Below are 16,934 nucleotides of genomic sequence, written 5' to 3'. Positions count from 1 at the left end.
GATTTTAAGTTTAAGAAATTAAACCCGTCCATCGGACGGGTCCTTATCTAGTTTTCATATAAACACATTACACATATAAAAAAAATCGTGCGCACACATGGGTTTGTACAAATATGTGAACAAACTAAATGTTCGCAAAACCAATATCATAATAATTACAATTTACCAAAGGAAAAAAAAAAAACCAAAATAGGTATACGAGTAAGTGTAAAATAAAAAATTCCCATAAAATCTCCTTTGTCTTCGTCAAACTTTTCAGAATTAGACCTCTTGTCCCCTTCAAGCGCAATAAAAATGAAAGTAAAAAATAAAATAAACAAAAGTTTATCTTTTCTACAGATAAACCATAACTTTCTCTAACTTTACTCCTTTTTAAACTCACATTTCCCCTCACTTCACTCTCTCCTCTCTCCAAAGACCTCCGACGAGAGTTTACCGGAAAAATAAAAACAACTCTTTACTTTAATCAACGAAACTTATGGAAGATGAAGCCCATGAATTCTTTCACACATCTGATCATTTTGTCGTTGATGACCTCTTAGTTGATTTCTCTAATGATGATGACGAAGAAAACGATGTTGTTGCTGATTCCACCACAACCACCGCCATAACCGACAGCTCTACCTTCTCCGCCGCTGATATTTCCAATTTTCACGGTGATGTTCAAGACGGTACTAGCTTCTCCGGTGACCTTTGTGTACCGGTACGTTGAAATTAACAAGATTTGGTGATTCTTGAATTTTAGTAAAGTAAATGTTATGTTTTGTAATAAAACAAAATGTTATGTTTTGTAATTTGTAATTATTGAAGTTTTAGAAAAAAAGATTAAATGATTTGGTTCGTTTTGTTTTGTTAGTCTGATGATTTGGCTGATGAGTTGGAGTGGCTTTCAAACATTGTGGATGAATCGTTGTCGCCTGAAGATGTACACAAGCTCCAGCTAATATCCGGTTTTAAGACCCGACCCGACCCGAAATCCGATACCGGAAGCCCGGAAAACCCGAATAGCAGCAGTCCGATTTTTACTACCGACGTTTCTGTGCCGGCCAAAGCTAGAAGCAAACGCTCACGCGCCGCCGCTTGTAATTGGGCCTCACGTGGGCTTCTCAAGGAAACGGTTTACGACAACCCTTTCACCAGAGAAACCATTCTCTCTAGCCAACACTTGTCTCCACCGACCTCGCCGCCTCTATCGATGGCTCCGCTCGGGAAAAAGCAAGCCATCGATGGAGGACACCGGCGGAAGAAGGATGTTTCTTCACCGGAGTCTGGTGGCGCAGAAGGGAGACAGTGTCTCCACTGCGCCACCGATAAGACGCCGCAGTGGCGAACAGGCCCAATGGGCCCAAAGACGTTGTGCAACGCTTGTGGTGTCAGGTACAAATCCGGGCGTCTAGTCCCGGAGTATCGACCCGCGGCGAGTCCGACGTTTGTGCTGACGAAGCATTCAAATTCTCATCGGAAAGTTATGGAGCTCCGGCGACAGAAGGAGATGAGTAGGGCCCATCATGAGTTTATACATCACCATTACGGTACGGACACTTCCATGATTTTCGACGTTTCATCGGACGGTGATGATTACTTGATCCACCACAACGTTGGCCCAGATTTCAGACAGCTTATTTGATTTAATTGATCCCTTTTTATTTTCCAATAATTTAATTAGGGATTATCTTCTTAGATCAAATTTTGCTAATCTAAATTTTGATGATCATGACAATTTACTTTTTCTTCCGTTTAATTTTGTGTTGTTTTGGAATTTGCTAGAAAACTTTTGTTGCATTCCTCATGACATGAAATGAATTTTTTAGTTTTTCTTTTGGTCTCTTTATCATCCATTAGTTAATGTTAGATCTACAAAATGTTTATTGTTACTTTCTCAGGCTTATACTTTACCATTACAAAATATATTGGATCACTTATAACTCTAATCGTGGTGATTACAAGAAACAACTAATTTGTTTCAAGTTAAACAGTACTATATCATAATTAATATATACAAACATTGAGGTAAAAATTCATAATGATGAAAATATTGGTGGGAGAGTGTTCAGTGTTGGTAATGTGTCACCTCAATGATCAAGGTCCCTCTACTCTTTTGTAGCATAGTTGTTTCAAAGTTTCTGCTTTGCAACTATTGTAATTGTTTCTAAATTGACAATCATCTGAGTTTTTTTTTTTTTTTTTTTAATTAACAATACGTCAAGAGATTGAACTGTATTTTGTAAGCTATTTTGTTTGCTTCTTCAATTTGATGATTTAGATTAGTACTATAATATTTGTTTCATGCAATTCTTATAATTTATGCATGGTTAAAACTACTATATTCTCAACAATACAAAAGGACAAGATGAAAAGATTTTCAAGTAAACTAGTACTTGATAAATAAACATCTCGGGATGAAGTAATTTAATTTTCTGCTCTCACGATCCGATGCAGCACTAATCCATAGTAATTTGTATTTTCTTTATTATTTTTTTGAATGAAATTTTGCATCTCCTTTATGTTAAAATAATATTTTATTTTTTTTTGTTTAAAAATTCATAAGTTAGAGATTCTTAAGTAGGTTTTAAGAAATAAATGCATATTGTATAAGAATAATATAAAACAAACTAAAATTACAGAAGTTCCATCTGTTTTTTTTGGCAAATAGAAATTTCGCAAGTGTCGACATTTCTTTTATATTCTCATAGACACTGCCAAACAATAACAAGAAGTAGTTTTGTAATCAAGTGTTGCCTGGACTATTTAAAATTTATGAATTAAAAAAAAATTATGAATAGTTATAAAGTTAAAAATATCAGTTAAGGCTTAGTTTGCGGTGGTCACATGCCTCTCATGCACATGCACATAGAAAGAGAGAGTCATTTTCATGAACGCTCATGTATCTTAAGCACATGTATCCGACAACAACAAAAGTACACTTGTGAAGTTCTAATCATATAACTGTTTCTAAATTTACGTAGTTTTTTTCCCATTTATAATTAAATCTTGATCTTAGATTCTTAGTTCAAAGTCCAAACATTTTACTAATTTCGTTTCTTCATGCATTCAGACAGTACCAGCCCGACATCTGCGAGTGCCCTACGCAAAGCTTCAAAAAGTATGCCTTTTTCATATACTACAAAAACCATTAACGAATCATTATCGAATTTGCAGCTTTCTTTTTTAAAACAAATTTGCAAGGAAAAAACAATAAATTCAAAAGCAAAACTAACAATTAACTTCAAAAACTATGATTTTTCACGTGTAAAATAAGCAAATTGACTCACATACACGCATAAGAGGTATCATGTAGCTGTCAGTTTTTTTTTTAATATTCAATCAGCGTTTTAGAGTTTTTTTTTACTAAATCAAAAATTTAGTGTTGAAGATAATTAGTTTGTCTTTAAAAGCTCATATCATTTTTTTTAAAAGGCCCTACAGAATAAATTTATAGCTTTTGCAGCATATCCAAAACTTAACAAATTTTTAGTTTAAAAGGTCTTAAAATTTTGAGGCCCCAATCGCTGGCTTCAGTTACTTGGCCTCTGCGCCGGCCCTGCATCCAGATTCAATATTTAAATTCAACATCTCAATGAAGCATCCATCAGAGAATTGCATCTTGATACAAAGTTATTCATTAGGAAGTTTATAAGAAAATCTTGATGCAATCTTGTATCTAGCTAATTGACTAAAGGTAAGTGTTTTTTAACTAATGATTATTTTAATTATCAAGTACATTAAAAATGAAATATTCGACAAATTTAGTTTACCATAAAATGATCATCGAACTAACTTTTTAATTTAAAAAATGATCAAATTCTTTAAATTAAATTATTTAATTTCCAAAATAACTAAAATCATGAAATTCAAATTTATACTGTTATAAATTTTACTATATATAAATAATAATAATATAAGATGCTAAAAATCTCCATTATATCTTCTACAAATAAACAAATGTAGATAGAAGCTAACGTAGAAATGCCGAAAAATGGGTTCCCATGCGCATATAAAAAAATGTGGCACGTTAAATCGTGAAGAGATAGATCATTCATGTCTCCTGAAAATTAAACGATATTCTAATTATCCACAAGTCGCATCTATCGTGATCATTCTTTTGTTAGCTAGCTGAACTAAAAAAAAGTAGCTAATGATTATGATTCTCCTCTTGACCTCTTCCAAATCATGTTATCTAATGGGCAAAACCAAAGCAAACCGGGGAGAGATGTTGAACCAAGGAGGTTTTGGTTTGCTGTATAGCAAATAGATGATTGTTAGATAAGACATATGACTAACACAAAACATGAAACAAATATTGAAAATCCATTACAAGACACTTTTGAGCAAGCAAGGGCACAACAGAAACAATAATTCCTGTTCATTCAGACAAATTTGTTCAGAATCACTACAAAAAATATCCACATTGATAGCATCTGACGATAGCTCATTTTCCGTAACTGTTATGATAGATGAATTTTATTTTTTGATTATTATATAATAGCACTAAAACAACGCTAAGATAAAAAATCACCAAATCAGAGGCGAAAATCACTTATTCCGCCGATACTTACATGAAAATTTCACTTAAGCGCCATAAACTTCAGAAACCAAAATTTTAAGTGTTATAGTTTATAGGGATATCCTAGTTTATAGCAAAGCCAAAAAAAACTTACTAGCTGTTTACGACAAAAAAAAAAAAAAAAAAAAATTCCCCCAAATCGAAACCTAGGTTCTCATCGACTCCGACTCCACCGTGAGCTCGCCCCCGGCCTCATTTCGCATCTCTTCATTATCCTTCAGTCTCCAGCTAGGTTCACGAACTCGGTCGATTCCTCCAATGCAGACAACACCAATCTGGACAAGGATCGAGACGGAGTTCGGGACCGAGAACGTGACTGTGACAGGGAGAGAGATAGAGGGCGAGATCGAGACTGCAATAGGAATAAAGACAGAGAGCGAGAGCGAGAGAGAGACCATGAGCGTGGTCGTCGTGAACGAGATCGTGAACCGGATATGAGAAATAGAGATAAGGATCAAAAGGAGGAGGCTAAGGCTAGGAAGAAGGTAAGGGTTGAGAAATTGGTTGAGAGAGAGAGGGAGAAGGAACTCGTTTGATATGAAGGTTTATGAGAAGATTTATTTGTTTTTTTTTTCTATATTTGTGTTACTTTCTCTAGCTCAATGCTTAGGTTAATTGTTTCTGTAACTTGTCTTCGTTTTATGGTTTTATTGTGATAGGAAACTTGCTGAGAAGGTTGCAGATCTGGATTATATGTCGTGGTTCCTGATGTCTTCCATGGAGATCCATATAATTTGAGAATCAAGATCGACCTTTAACAATGGTATGGTTAAAAGTTTAGTTTTTTCCTGTTGGTTTCATGATCCGTTACTTTTGTTAAAACTTGTTGGTTTCTTGTGTTCATGAGCATCGTGTTATAACTGCTAGTGGTGTTGTGTCTGTCATTGTCTTTGGAGATAGAGAAAAGCGACCATTGATTACTTATCCTGATTTGGCCTTAAACCGTAAGTCTGAAGAATCTCTGTTTTACTGAATTTGTTAATGTTTTCGTTGCTTCTTGCCTTATAGTTTGCTTGTCGTGATTACTCACATAATTTCTCTTTTTTTCTTGTATCTTCACGAAGAGTTCTTGCAGTTAGGAGCTGCTCCAATTTTTCCTAATGACTCAGCCCCTTGTGCTGAAAACTTGGCAGATCAGATCCTTGAATTCTCAACTTTTTCGAGTAATGATTTAATTCCTTATATCTGGCTTATTGTAGTTCTCAACTTTTGTTCTATAATGTATAATGTATGCTTTTGTTCAGTCTTGGTGTTGTGATGTGTATGGGAGTGACTGTAGATGCTTATGTCCTCACCTTATTCCCGGTATGTTCCTATTTATTTTTCTCTACTCACAGTCCATTGCTTCAGATGAATATTGTGTTTATTATCTGTTCTATGTTTTAAAACTTATCAGATGAAACATAGAGAACAAGTTCTTGGTTTGATATCAGTTTTTCTCTATGTAGCTGCAGAAGGAGCTTGATGAGTATGAGAAGGAAATGTCACTCGGGGAGGAGCTGCAAAAGAGTTCTCAGGTTCCTTATCTTTCCTCTACCAAATCTTATATCTCAAGTTTGCGTATCTGTACAAATAGAATTATTAGTTTGAAATAATGCTTAATCACATATTGTTTGTTTTACAATTTGATCAAGCTGTTGATACGAGAGAATGGTTGAAGAGATGGGAGTCTAAGTTCAAGGAGAAAGTTGACTATATCGTTTAATATATGATGTTAGTTTTAGTTTGTTTAAGACTAGGCGATAATTTAGTAAAATAGTATAAGACTTAATACAATGTTATGTATGACTTGTTTTTTGTAATGTAATATTACTTGTTGATGATTTATAAAATATAAACGTTATATATATATATATATATATATATATATATATATATATATGTCCAATAAGTAAATTTTACAAAATTGGGTTCCAATATAAATTTTATTTTATAAATCAAATTAAATTTAAATAGCGAAAGAAAATTTTACGATATTATATAAAACAACACTAAACGTGTGTAATAATAAAGTATATTATAGCATTCGACTAATGCTATAATACAAAAATGCTATCGTAAGTAGGGGTCTACCATAGCATTCGAAAAACGCTATCGTATGTTGGGGTCTACCATAACAAGGGCATAAGACAGCGTTTATGAAAACGCTATTAATGACATATAATAGCTCTTCACTCTTGCTAATAATGTAGATATTTCTTGTAGTGAATACAACCCAATTTCACTTCGGTCTTGATCCTTGTCAAACGAAAAAAAAAAACTAACTAAATTACATACAGAAGGAGATAGTATGAACCACCAGGGAAATACCAACAGGTGAGTTGAATTTGACAAATAACAGAAGGAAGACTGGAATTCGAGCCGCTGTAAAATCTCTCGTCCCAAACTCAATTTCTTTTGGCATGATTCTGAATTTCTGATCTCTTTATCGAGGTACACTTAGACCAAGCTCTGCAAGATGATCACAATACATTTCATGATGACTACATTAGCATATGGCATCGTAAAAGCATGACTAATGTGCAACATCCATACACCAATATTGCGGTTTTGGTTCCAAACCCGTATACCCGATAACAATTAAGCTGTTTTTGATTTTTTCAAATTCTCTATTTCTAACGATGCATTTATTGTAAAACAGTTTTTTGTTGAATATAATTTTACATTCATACAAAAAAAAACATCCATACACCAATATCAAACTTGACTTGATACTTAAAAAGGTAGAAACTTCTGATGAGAATGAAACAAGTAAACTCTTTCTTTGTCAATTCACCAAAAACTACACTATATAAGGGACTCGAGCAACGAAAGGCTCTCTAAACTTTCACCAATTCCTAAACCAAGACGCTAGAGAAATTATGCCCCAACTCCTTCGCCTCCCTCTCCTTTAAACCTACAAGAACTAGGCTTAGTTTCACAATAATAATCATGCACTATATATTAGTGACACGAACTCCTTATCAGCTACTATATTATATATATATATATATATATGTGTGTTAAAAGAAGAGAGGAATCTATGCCTGTAAAAAGAAGAGAGGAACATTTAATCTTTAAAAGGGATAACTTAACGAATTTAAATCTGAGAAACTCGAAATCATAACAATGTCGACCCAAATTCATAAACTAAACAAGAGCGATCATCAAAGGAAACCATTAGCATGACAAGTAAAATTCTAGAAGATTTAAAGAGTTGAAAAAGAAGTTGCTCACAGATACTAAAAGACACAAATATCAAACCCTGAGACAATGACCTATACTTCATTGAATCAATACCAAGACACAAAGTCAATCTAGCCGAAGAAACTGCATAGTGAAGTGGAAGTAGAGATTGAAGCGAACCCAGTTGAGCAAATGGCCTGTTTGAACCAAAATGGTTTATGTTAAAATAATATTGGTTTTGAATTTATTTATTTTCTTTTTATGTATCAAACTGAAATTCATTTAGAATTAAATTCCATTAAAGGAAATAATTTATTTCATAAGAAGTAATTTGGATAAAGCATATGCTGAACAAAAAAGCTAATCATTGAACACAATTAAACGCAATAGAAACAAAATTAGCAAATGACAAAGAACATCGTTTACAGTTTACATCCTCTTTAAAAAGTTCAATCAATCATAAAAAAAACTATATAATATAAATAATTATAAAATATTAAATTAATATATAATTTAGAGAAAATTAGATTGGGCGCCACATTTGGTCCAAAATTTAGACCCAGTACTACTTTCGCAGCCCATTCAGCAACCATACCCAATTGCTGTTTTGAAAAGACGATTTTGCCCTCCAACCGGCGACACGACACTGTGGTTGATGGGACTCTCCGAATGTCCTTCCGTCCACAATTTCTCTCTCCTGACGCATCGGTAACCGTCTTTCTTTATTAAACCCAAAACAATCATCATTTCTTCTAAACATCACTCTTCTCCATTTTCCCTCTCTCTCTCTTCAACCTCTCTCTACAACTCTCTCTCTCTTCAACAGTTATCTCTACCATCGGAAGAGATTAAACAGGTAAATCCTTTCTTCTTCAGTTTTCTGTCATTCTTGCATGGTACAACATCTATAGTGTCAATCAGCAGCATACTTTATTGGTCCCCATCGCGTTCAAATTTCTGTCCTTTAATCGTTTATGGTAGTTTCCATTATTAGCCGATTGTTGTCCCCGTAATATTATATTACTTCCCTTATATATTTTTAGTTGTGTTAAATGGATCTCTCTGTCCTTTTTATCTGAATCGTTGCATATTATTGTCCACAGATGAAGTCAAACCCTAGTAAATCTAAATCCAGATCTCCGTCTAGGAAATCTATACCCTCCGTCCCTCGCTGCCCAAATAACGTGTTTGTCCCCGAGAGATCTAAAGATAGAAGTCCGCCCTCTGGATCTACTGTTCCAATCGTCCCTGTTTTTGACCCCGACCTCCTTCCAAAAAGGCTATATGCAACCGTTTCTACCCTCCTATTGGTCGTATCAATTCTTACTCCAAGCCAGAGTATCTGCTTGATCTCGTTGATATCTTAGAGGGTACTAAAGAATGGAATTATATCCGAGCGTCTGTCTTCGATCCCCTTTTCGATCTTCCCGTAAATGCTCTCTCTCTGGCAAACTAGTCCACCAGATGTTATGTAGAGGCTTGTACACCAAAAAAAACATGAACTTTGGTTTGTTTTCGCTGGGAAGCCATTCCCTTTCTCCTTGAGAGAGTTCAAGATTTTAATTGGGCTTCCTTGCCATCCGTACGCATCGCCAGGCGACATTTTGAAGTCGCAAAAACCTCTCATCCCTAAACCAAAGAGGACTTACTGGGAAACCCTTTTTGGTTAGGACAGACATACTGTCCTTATCAAAGATATTGTTGAGTGGTTGCGGGCGGACAAGAATCTGCCACGTGCAGAGAGGATGGAGGAGTGGAGAAGGCTGCGTCTTGCTCTCATACTCAGTGTTGATGGTATCATTATCTGCAGTTCCCAACCCGTAAGAGCTTCCAAGCAAGTTGTCGAAATGGTATGGCATTTGGAGACTTTTGAACTATTTCCTTGGGGCCGTGAGTCATTCCTCCTCACGATGCGTATGGTTAAAGTTAGTAACAAAGTCAAAAGTCGGAGTGATCTCATTTCTAAGTTCAATTAGTCTCATTCCTTAACCCATGGGTTTACTATTGCCTTCTATTTACTCATGTTCAAGGCCATCCCAGCCCTGGAAAAATATCTTCCAGATAAAGATGATGAGCAGACCTTCGCTGATCGTGCTGTCCTCCAGTTAGCGCCGTTGAAAACTTTCCACAACTCCAACATCATGGAAACTGAGCAAATCGCTGGTGTAAGTTTCCATTTGTTAACTTAATGGTATTGATTAGATTTTTTGTCCCTTTTTTACATCTATATAACTGTTTTTGTCCCTATCTGCAGTTGAATATTGCCCCACTGTTGGCGTTGACTGGTGATCCTCAAGATTTTGATTGGGTTGATGAAGTTGCTGACCCAGCTCTGGATTATATGGAAAGGCTTATAGAGAGTGGTTATAAGTTCACGAAAGATGTATGAAGTGGTGGGTATTCTAAATGGCCCCCAATTATGGTAGATGAGAAGGGCAAAGAAGAAAAGGTTTCAAGGCCAAGGAAGGCGCCTGCCCAGCGCCCAACCAAAACAACTGATATCTCTGGGTCCTCTCGAGGAAAAGAGAAAGTTGATGAAGAGTCTCATCCTTTGGGTGATGAGCCTGGTGGACAGGATGTCCTTCATGCGCTTATCATGGAACAAGTTGAACAAAGAGTCCGTGACATTAGGAGGGAATTGAAGATTGAACTTTACGATGAAATCAGAAGGGTGGTTGATATTGATAAGAAGTTGATGAAAGATGAACTTTTAGATGAGATCATAAGCAACCTGCGGTATGGTGGGAAGTATCCTGGTAGTCAAAAAGGGACAGATATAACTCATGTTACGAAGAGTCCCAAAGGGACAGAGAAAACTCCTGTTATAAAGAATCCCAAAGGGACAGAGAAATCTCCTGTTACGAATAGTCCCAGAGGAGGCGAGGAGTCTCCTCCATCGAAAAGCCACAGAGGAGGCGAGAAGTCTCCTCTTTCGAATGATGGTGACAACAATCAGCCTAACCCAACCTCTACAGGAAGTTCTGAGATCAAGGACAACAATCCAAAAAACAGGGACAAGGACAAGTATGCATCACCTGTCCGTAACCATCCATCCTCCTCTGCTTGTTTAATTAACGAGATGTAGGGGAAAGACCCCAGCCAAGTTCTGGATGAGTTGGAAAGGACAGCGTGGATCCCTTACGGAGGAGTAACTGATGTGCTAAATAGTCTAAACCCCTCCTCCTCTAATTTGCATAAAGATCACAATGTAAATTTTCCGATTTATTGGTTTATATATCCTAATTTACTATTGTAGAATTAAGTTTCTAATTAATTTGTCTATTCTCTATCACAGCCAAACTTTTTTTCTACTCCCCTGGAAGCGTTTGCAGATGAAGCAGAAGAAGGAGACGAGACTGTTCAGGTTTCAATTTACCTTCCTTCCCTACTTATTATCTTTATTGGCTTGCTTTTTTTAACACTATATTGATTTTTATAGGTCCCAATTGGAAAAGATGGTTGTGGTGGGAAAGAAAAAGTTGATGCTGCCCCGGAGGAGGAAGATGCAAATCAGAGGCCTGATGAGGACGACGCTGAGGAAACAAAGGTGACTGAAGAAGGTCAAGAACCCAGTGACGAGACTGAGGACGAGGACAACAACAATGATAATAGTAAATCCGAAGACGAGGACGAGGAAAGCGATACTGCCAGTTGTGGTGGCAGTCCTGAGGATATGGCTGTAGAAGATGATCAAGTTGTCGAGGACCAAAACGACGAAGCTGTAGATGATTATGATTCTGGCGATGAGGTAATAATATTATAGTCACATGCACGTATTCATTTTAAAAAGGGTTTAAAAATAACAAAAGTAATCATAGAATTCATATAAGTGACCATCAATGCAATATCTTTATATTGTCTTCCTATTAGGATGCACATATCAAGGGAGTAGGGACTAGTCCTGTTGTTGAAGATTCTGACAGAAAGAAAAAAAAATGTACCAGTGAAGTTGAGACTGGGAATTCTTCACATCAGGTGCTCCCTTCGAAAAGGCAAAGGAAAAAACCCCAGCGTTTCCTTGACACTCCTCCAATCAAAGAAATTCAGGGGACAACTAGTTTTTTTTCAACTGCCTGAAGAGGTCCTCCACCCATTCGTCAAAGTCAATGATGATTTGCGGAGAAAGTTCATGTCCACACTCAAAGCTTATCGTCAGAAGTGGGTATTTTTTCCATCATTTTTAAAAATTCCTTCTATGCTTAGTCTTAATTATTAGCTTAGTGTGATGATCTTTAAATTTATTTCACTTGTCGCAGGGACTACTAAGTTGATGGTCATCTTGTCCCCTGGTCCTTTTTAAAGATCTTCACACTCCTCACCAACCTGTCCAGTGTCCACCAAGAGGTTAGTGCAGTTCTTTTATCTTATTAATCCCTTCGTCTTTTTTATGTTACTCATTTCATATTCATTCCAGCACGTTGATGCCATGCTTAGTCTTCTATGACGGAAGTTGAGGGATTCTTTTGTCGAGAGTAGGGCTGCTGTATTGGATACATGGTTTTCTCTGAACATTTGCGAGATGTTTGATCGTTTCAAGAAGTCAAAAAACAAATCGGACTGGGTGTGGAGCAATATGTTTAAGGACTATGTTGTCAGGGGTATTGTCCCTGAGCGCTACAATAGGCAGGCTTGGTTGACAGATGTCGATACTCTATATGCCCCTTTGCATCTGGCCAAAGGTCACTGGGTCTCGCTTATCATTGACCTGAAAGAGTATTCAATCGCTATCCTCGACTCTAATGTGGGCGGCGCATCAGAGGCCAAACAGATGAAAAACATGATAAAACCTCTGTCTGTGATTATCCCTTCTCTAATCAAGGACCTGGTCTCCCAGAATATCATCCAGACCCCAGTGCCCAAGGAATTTGTAGTTGAGAGAATTCCTGAACTATTCCAAAGCGAGGATGTCGGGGACTGCGGCCCTCTTTCTGTTAAGTTTATTGAGCTTCATCTTCAAGCAATCAGTCATGATGTCATCACAGAGGAAATGGTGGAGAATATGAGGCTGAGATTCGCTGTCGACATCTATGAAGAGTTCATCCAGGCTCTTCGTTTTTAATCTATTTAGTACATGGCTCTACAAAAAACTTATTTCTTGTTTTGTAATATTCTCTCTTTCTCTTTGTTTTCTTTGTTGGATTGAACCTAAGCAAACTACTAGTCCTTTATAACTAGTATTCTGGTTTTGTTTATTCCAACTACAATCCTGTCCTTAAATCGTAACTTCCTTTGACTATATAACCAAAAGTTAAATATCAACCACAAAATACACGATTATCTATGTTTTTTGTTGCAATTGCCAGCTGCTTTCCAATTATTTTCTTCTATGACACATCCCATACCTTCTGCCCACTGTTTTCTCCTCTAATTCCTTACATTTCCTCATAGCTTCACATCAAGTTAAAGTAAAAGTTGTTTAAATTTTAATTTAATTTTACGAGTTTTTGGGGGGAAAGTTTTTGTGGGAAATCCAGCCATCTCTATTTATCTCTCCACCTTAATGTTCTCTTCAGTTACTTCATTTCTTATCTCCTCTTCAACTGGTCCTCCCAACCTATACCATCTTTTCTCGCATCCTGTTGTTTCCGCAGACTAATGGGCCTCCATAGTTATAGCCAGCCATCGTCTTCTTCCCGAGATTCTCTTGGTTTCTATGGACCTGTTTACGCCTCCTCGCCTCCGCCCCTATCCATTTCCAACAATTCCGACAGCCTTGGTATTCCTAGAATGTGTTTCTATGGAGGGCATGTCCATCTTGTGAATTCCATCACCAAAGCTGATCCCGGTAGGCGGATCGCATTTACCCTCCATCGATGTGGGATCGTTTTGATCTTTTCCAGCAAACCATTAATGGTCTTGAGTATAATGCTGCTGCTCTACAACGCGCTCCTCGTAACATTGTCGACGTCGTTCGTTCTTGTCCACACAACCTCTATCTCGTCCTCGCAATAATTGTCCCCGTAGCCGCTTTCATGCTTGGAACTTATTTGTAGCGGTCAGAGCTTTAATAGCTCTTTTTAATCTATCAGCTTTACTGTCCCAAAATTTAAAATTTCTTATTGTCTATCAAGGTCTCTCGCCTTTTATTTTGTCCTTTTTGTTGTTGTACCTGGATCTACTAGTTATGTACTATTTTTAGATTTACTTATGAACACAGTAATCTACCTAAATTCGAAAGACTATAAGTTTGTATTCATTCTATCACATTTATTGTCCAAAATCATCATTCCATCGATCGGCTTTATGTCCCCCACATGTAACTATCGTACTTGGTTTGTCCATCGAAGACTATATGTTTCTACTTTGTCTATCAATGCCTCTATGCAAATACACTTGATATGTTTTTGTATGACATGTTGAATTTGGATAACTGAAGTATTATAAAGAAACTTACAAGCACATCTCACAACTTTCGTACAAATAATATATATATTTATTATATAAAAGGTCTACGAAGACAAAAAACGATGGGAGACCATATAAAGACAAAACAAAAAATCATAAGACCCACCAATTAACACAGAGAGGACAAGGGTTCCAAAAATTACATTTGGAACATTCTGAATATCGACGAGGGGGATGGATCAAGTAGCACGTATAGCCAGTCCAGTTGAACCTATGTTGGTCTAGGGCGATCTTCTTAATGTCGGACATCACAAGCATGCCACACGATCAGCATTGCGGGTAGAGACAACATCCTGTTTGAATAGATTCATAGCGGTGATGGCATCCATAGGTATATTAACAGAGACAAGGTAGAGACCTTTGGTGAATAGAATTTTGGGGGATGGATCGGGTATATGAGCGAGGATGTCCATTGCTTCTTCATTAACCCTTCGACTGCAGCGAGCATAATGCTCTCTAAGTAACAAGCAACCGGATTCCCAGCCTTCACACATCGTAAAACAAACAAGTGAATGGATGAACCGATGAAAAAATTTTGAGGATGCGCTTCAAGGGGAGCCAGAGAAGTCTCCCGCAAAACAGAAGGATCAAGTGCGAGACGCCGGCCAGCGTTCCCAGAGAGAGTTAGGGGTCCTAAGTATCGGTAACATGACTTACCAACAAGAAGGACAATCGAAACCCTAAGATGTTTGGGAAGTTGTTGCCACAAAAACATCTCAAGATATTGGAAGTATGGTTTGGCACAAAAACCAGAAGAACTATATATAGATGGGATTACAAGGAGTTTTAGTAGGTAAGGATAAAGAATGTAGTAAAGTAAAAACAATGTTAGATGTGACAAAAGCATATACAAAATAAAAGTCCTCGTGTTAGGGAATTGTAAGTAGTAGTTGGGGACATTAATCGGGAGGACAATAAAAGCATAGTTGGCGCTACATATAAGTGCCAAGCATGAAAGAGGATACGGTGACAATTATCGTGAGGACTAGAAAGTTGTTTTGAGGACACGAACGAGAGACGTCGACAATGGAAATAAAATTCAGCTAAAATTTACTTTAGCTTGTTGGCATTAGAAATAAATATATCTGGGGCGAGATATCTTCATACTTCATATCTTAAAAATATAGATAACTTGTAGAATTCGTGTTACAACAACAAAGGGACCAATATAACACGATAGACCCCGAGATACAATATGAAACAACAAAGGGGGGACATTATAGCCGAAGGAAACATAAGTGCCGAAGGATGAAAAAGAGCTATTAAAGCTCTGACCCACTACATATAAGTGCCAAGCATGAATGCGGCCACGGGGACCAAAACCACAAGGACGAGCAAGATGTTTTGAGGACACGAACGAGCGACGTCGACAATGGAACGAGGGGAACGTTGCAAAAGTCCAAAATTATGTTGAAGCTCTTTAATGTCTTGCTGGTAAAGATCTAGCCGAGTGCACATCAATGGAAAATCAAGGCGGTCACCGTTAAGGGTGGTAAGTAGGAACTTAAGGTGTTCATCTTGTTTCCTAATAGAGCACTTTATAGCTGAAATTTCGTCCATCAATGCTTCGTCCAACCCTTTAACAAGATGGCGCCCAGGTCGGGCCTGAATAAAAAGATAGCAAATGTAACTATAGTAGATCGACCAATTGAATATAGTAAAAGTGGGATTTAAACTTACGTCTCTCTTCCCGCACTTATAGAACTGCCTACCGAGGTTCTTCTCGGAGAGTGAATTCGCAAGATTGATCGTCCCTCCGCAGTAACAGTGACGAGGAATACCCCGATTTTCAAAAGACATTGGCGCGGGATAAACAGGTCTATAAGAACCAAGGGGATCTTGGGATGAATCCGATGGCTGGCTATAACTATGGAGGCCCATGGTCCATGGAAAACAAGTTGATGGTAGAAATGATGGCTGGGTAGAGTTTCGGAAAAAAGGGGATAATTATGTAGCTGAAGAGAACATTAAGAAGGAGAGATAAATAGAGTCTTTTCTCTTACTCTACGTTTCGCTAAAAGTAGAGTAACAATATAATATCAATTTATTCAGCTAAAAGTGATGTGATGATACAGAAGGATAAATCATGGGGAAGCGTAAGGGATTATGGGAGAGAACAGTGGAGAGCAGATGGCTTATACTGTTGTGTTTGAGTATTTCAAAGTTGCCTTGTTTATAGAAATTGGTTACCCAAAACTCCGTGGGGGACAACGTAATTTATAATCTATTAGTGGACATGATCACATATCAGCGGAGGACAACGTAATATAGAAATCTGTATTTGTATGAAGTAGGAGCATGATTCGTTAAAATCATCATTAGTTTTACCGATAATATTGTACTATATTATATTTGGAATGTTTCATTATATTACATCAATATTTCCACTAGTACATCCCTTAATCCAAAAACAAAAGAAAACCACATTTTGTTGTGGACCAAACCAAACAACTTTCCGTTAACAAACATATCTCGTCCCCTGCAGTTATATTGAACCCACTCCAACCATGCTGGTGGAGTGAGTTTCCTTCAAAACCAACAAAAACTCCAACCACCTTCACCCATGATGTGTCCAATAAACCAAAAACCACCCGCAATCCATGTTGTATATATGGACCATATCCGAAATTCCTACGCCGTTACTTATACTAATGGGAACCAGTCTGTCTTCCCCAAAAACAAAAGAAAACCCGCCTACTCCAATCCATTTTGTATTGGATTTTTGCATGTAGCTCGGTTGTGCCCATTCTTCCCACACGTGGTGCAATTGTTTTCTTTTTTCTTCCTCCCTCCCTTACCC

General features: G+C 37.2%; 2 protein-coding genes and 1 long non-coding RNA gene across 3 annotated transcripts; all 3 read left to right on the top strand.

Moving 5' to 3' along the window:
* The first annotated feature begins 91 nt into the window (after positions 1–91).
* Positions 92–1,830, top strand: LOC110227592 (GATA transcription factor 12). Its single transcript, XM_021022209.1, has 2 exons — positions 92–703; positions 857–1,830. Exons 1-2 carry the CDS (start codon positions 479–481, stop codon positions 1,625–1,627), a joined length of 996 nt encoding a protein of 331 aa, XP_020877868.1. The 5' UTR covers positions 92–478; the 3' UTR covers positions 1,628–1,830.
* Positions 1,831–4,723: 2,893 nt separating this feature from the next.
* Positions 4,724–6,192, top strand: LOC110227595. The gene is made up of 4 exons (XR_002331295.1): positions 4,724–5,107; positions 5,224–5,727; positions 5,809–5,869; positions 6,013–6,192. It is a non-coding gene; the product is annotated as an uncharacterized LOC110227595 (long non-coding RNA).
* Positions 6,193–8,832: 2,640 nt separating this feature from the next.
* Positions 8,833–11,492, top strand: LOC110227140 (protein starmaker-like). The gene is made up of 4 exons (XM_021020480.1): positions 8,833–9,021; positions 10,479–10,766; positions 11,025–11,093; positions 11,169–11,492. The coding sequence occupies exons 1-4, from the start codon at positions 8,833–8,835 to the stop codon at positions 11,490–11,492; spliced, it is 870 nt and encodes a 289-aa protein (XP_020876139.1).
* Positions 11,493–16,934: the final 5,442 nt, after the last annotated feature.

Source organism: Arabidopsis lyrata (genome assembly GCF_000004255.2).
Source record: "Arabidopsis lyrata subsp. lyrata unplaced genomic scaffold ARALYscaffold_6, whole genome shotgun sequence".
Taxonomy (NCBI): domain Eukaryota; kingdom Viridiplantae; phylum Streptophyta; class Magnoliopsida; order Brassicales; family Brassicaceae; genus Arabidopsis; species Arabidopsis lyrata.
Note: the sequence above shows the minus strand (reverse complement) of the source record. Positions and strands in the feature narration are given on the sequence as shown.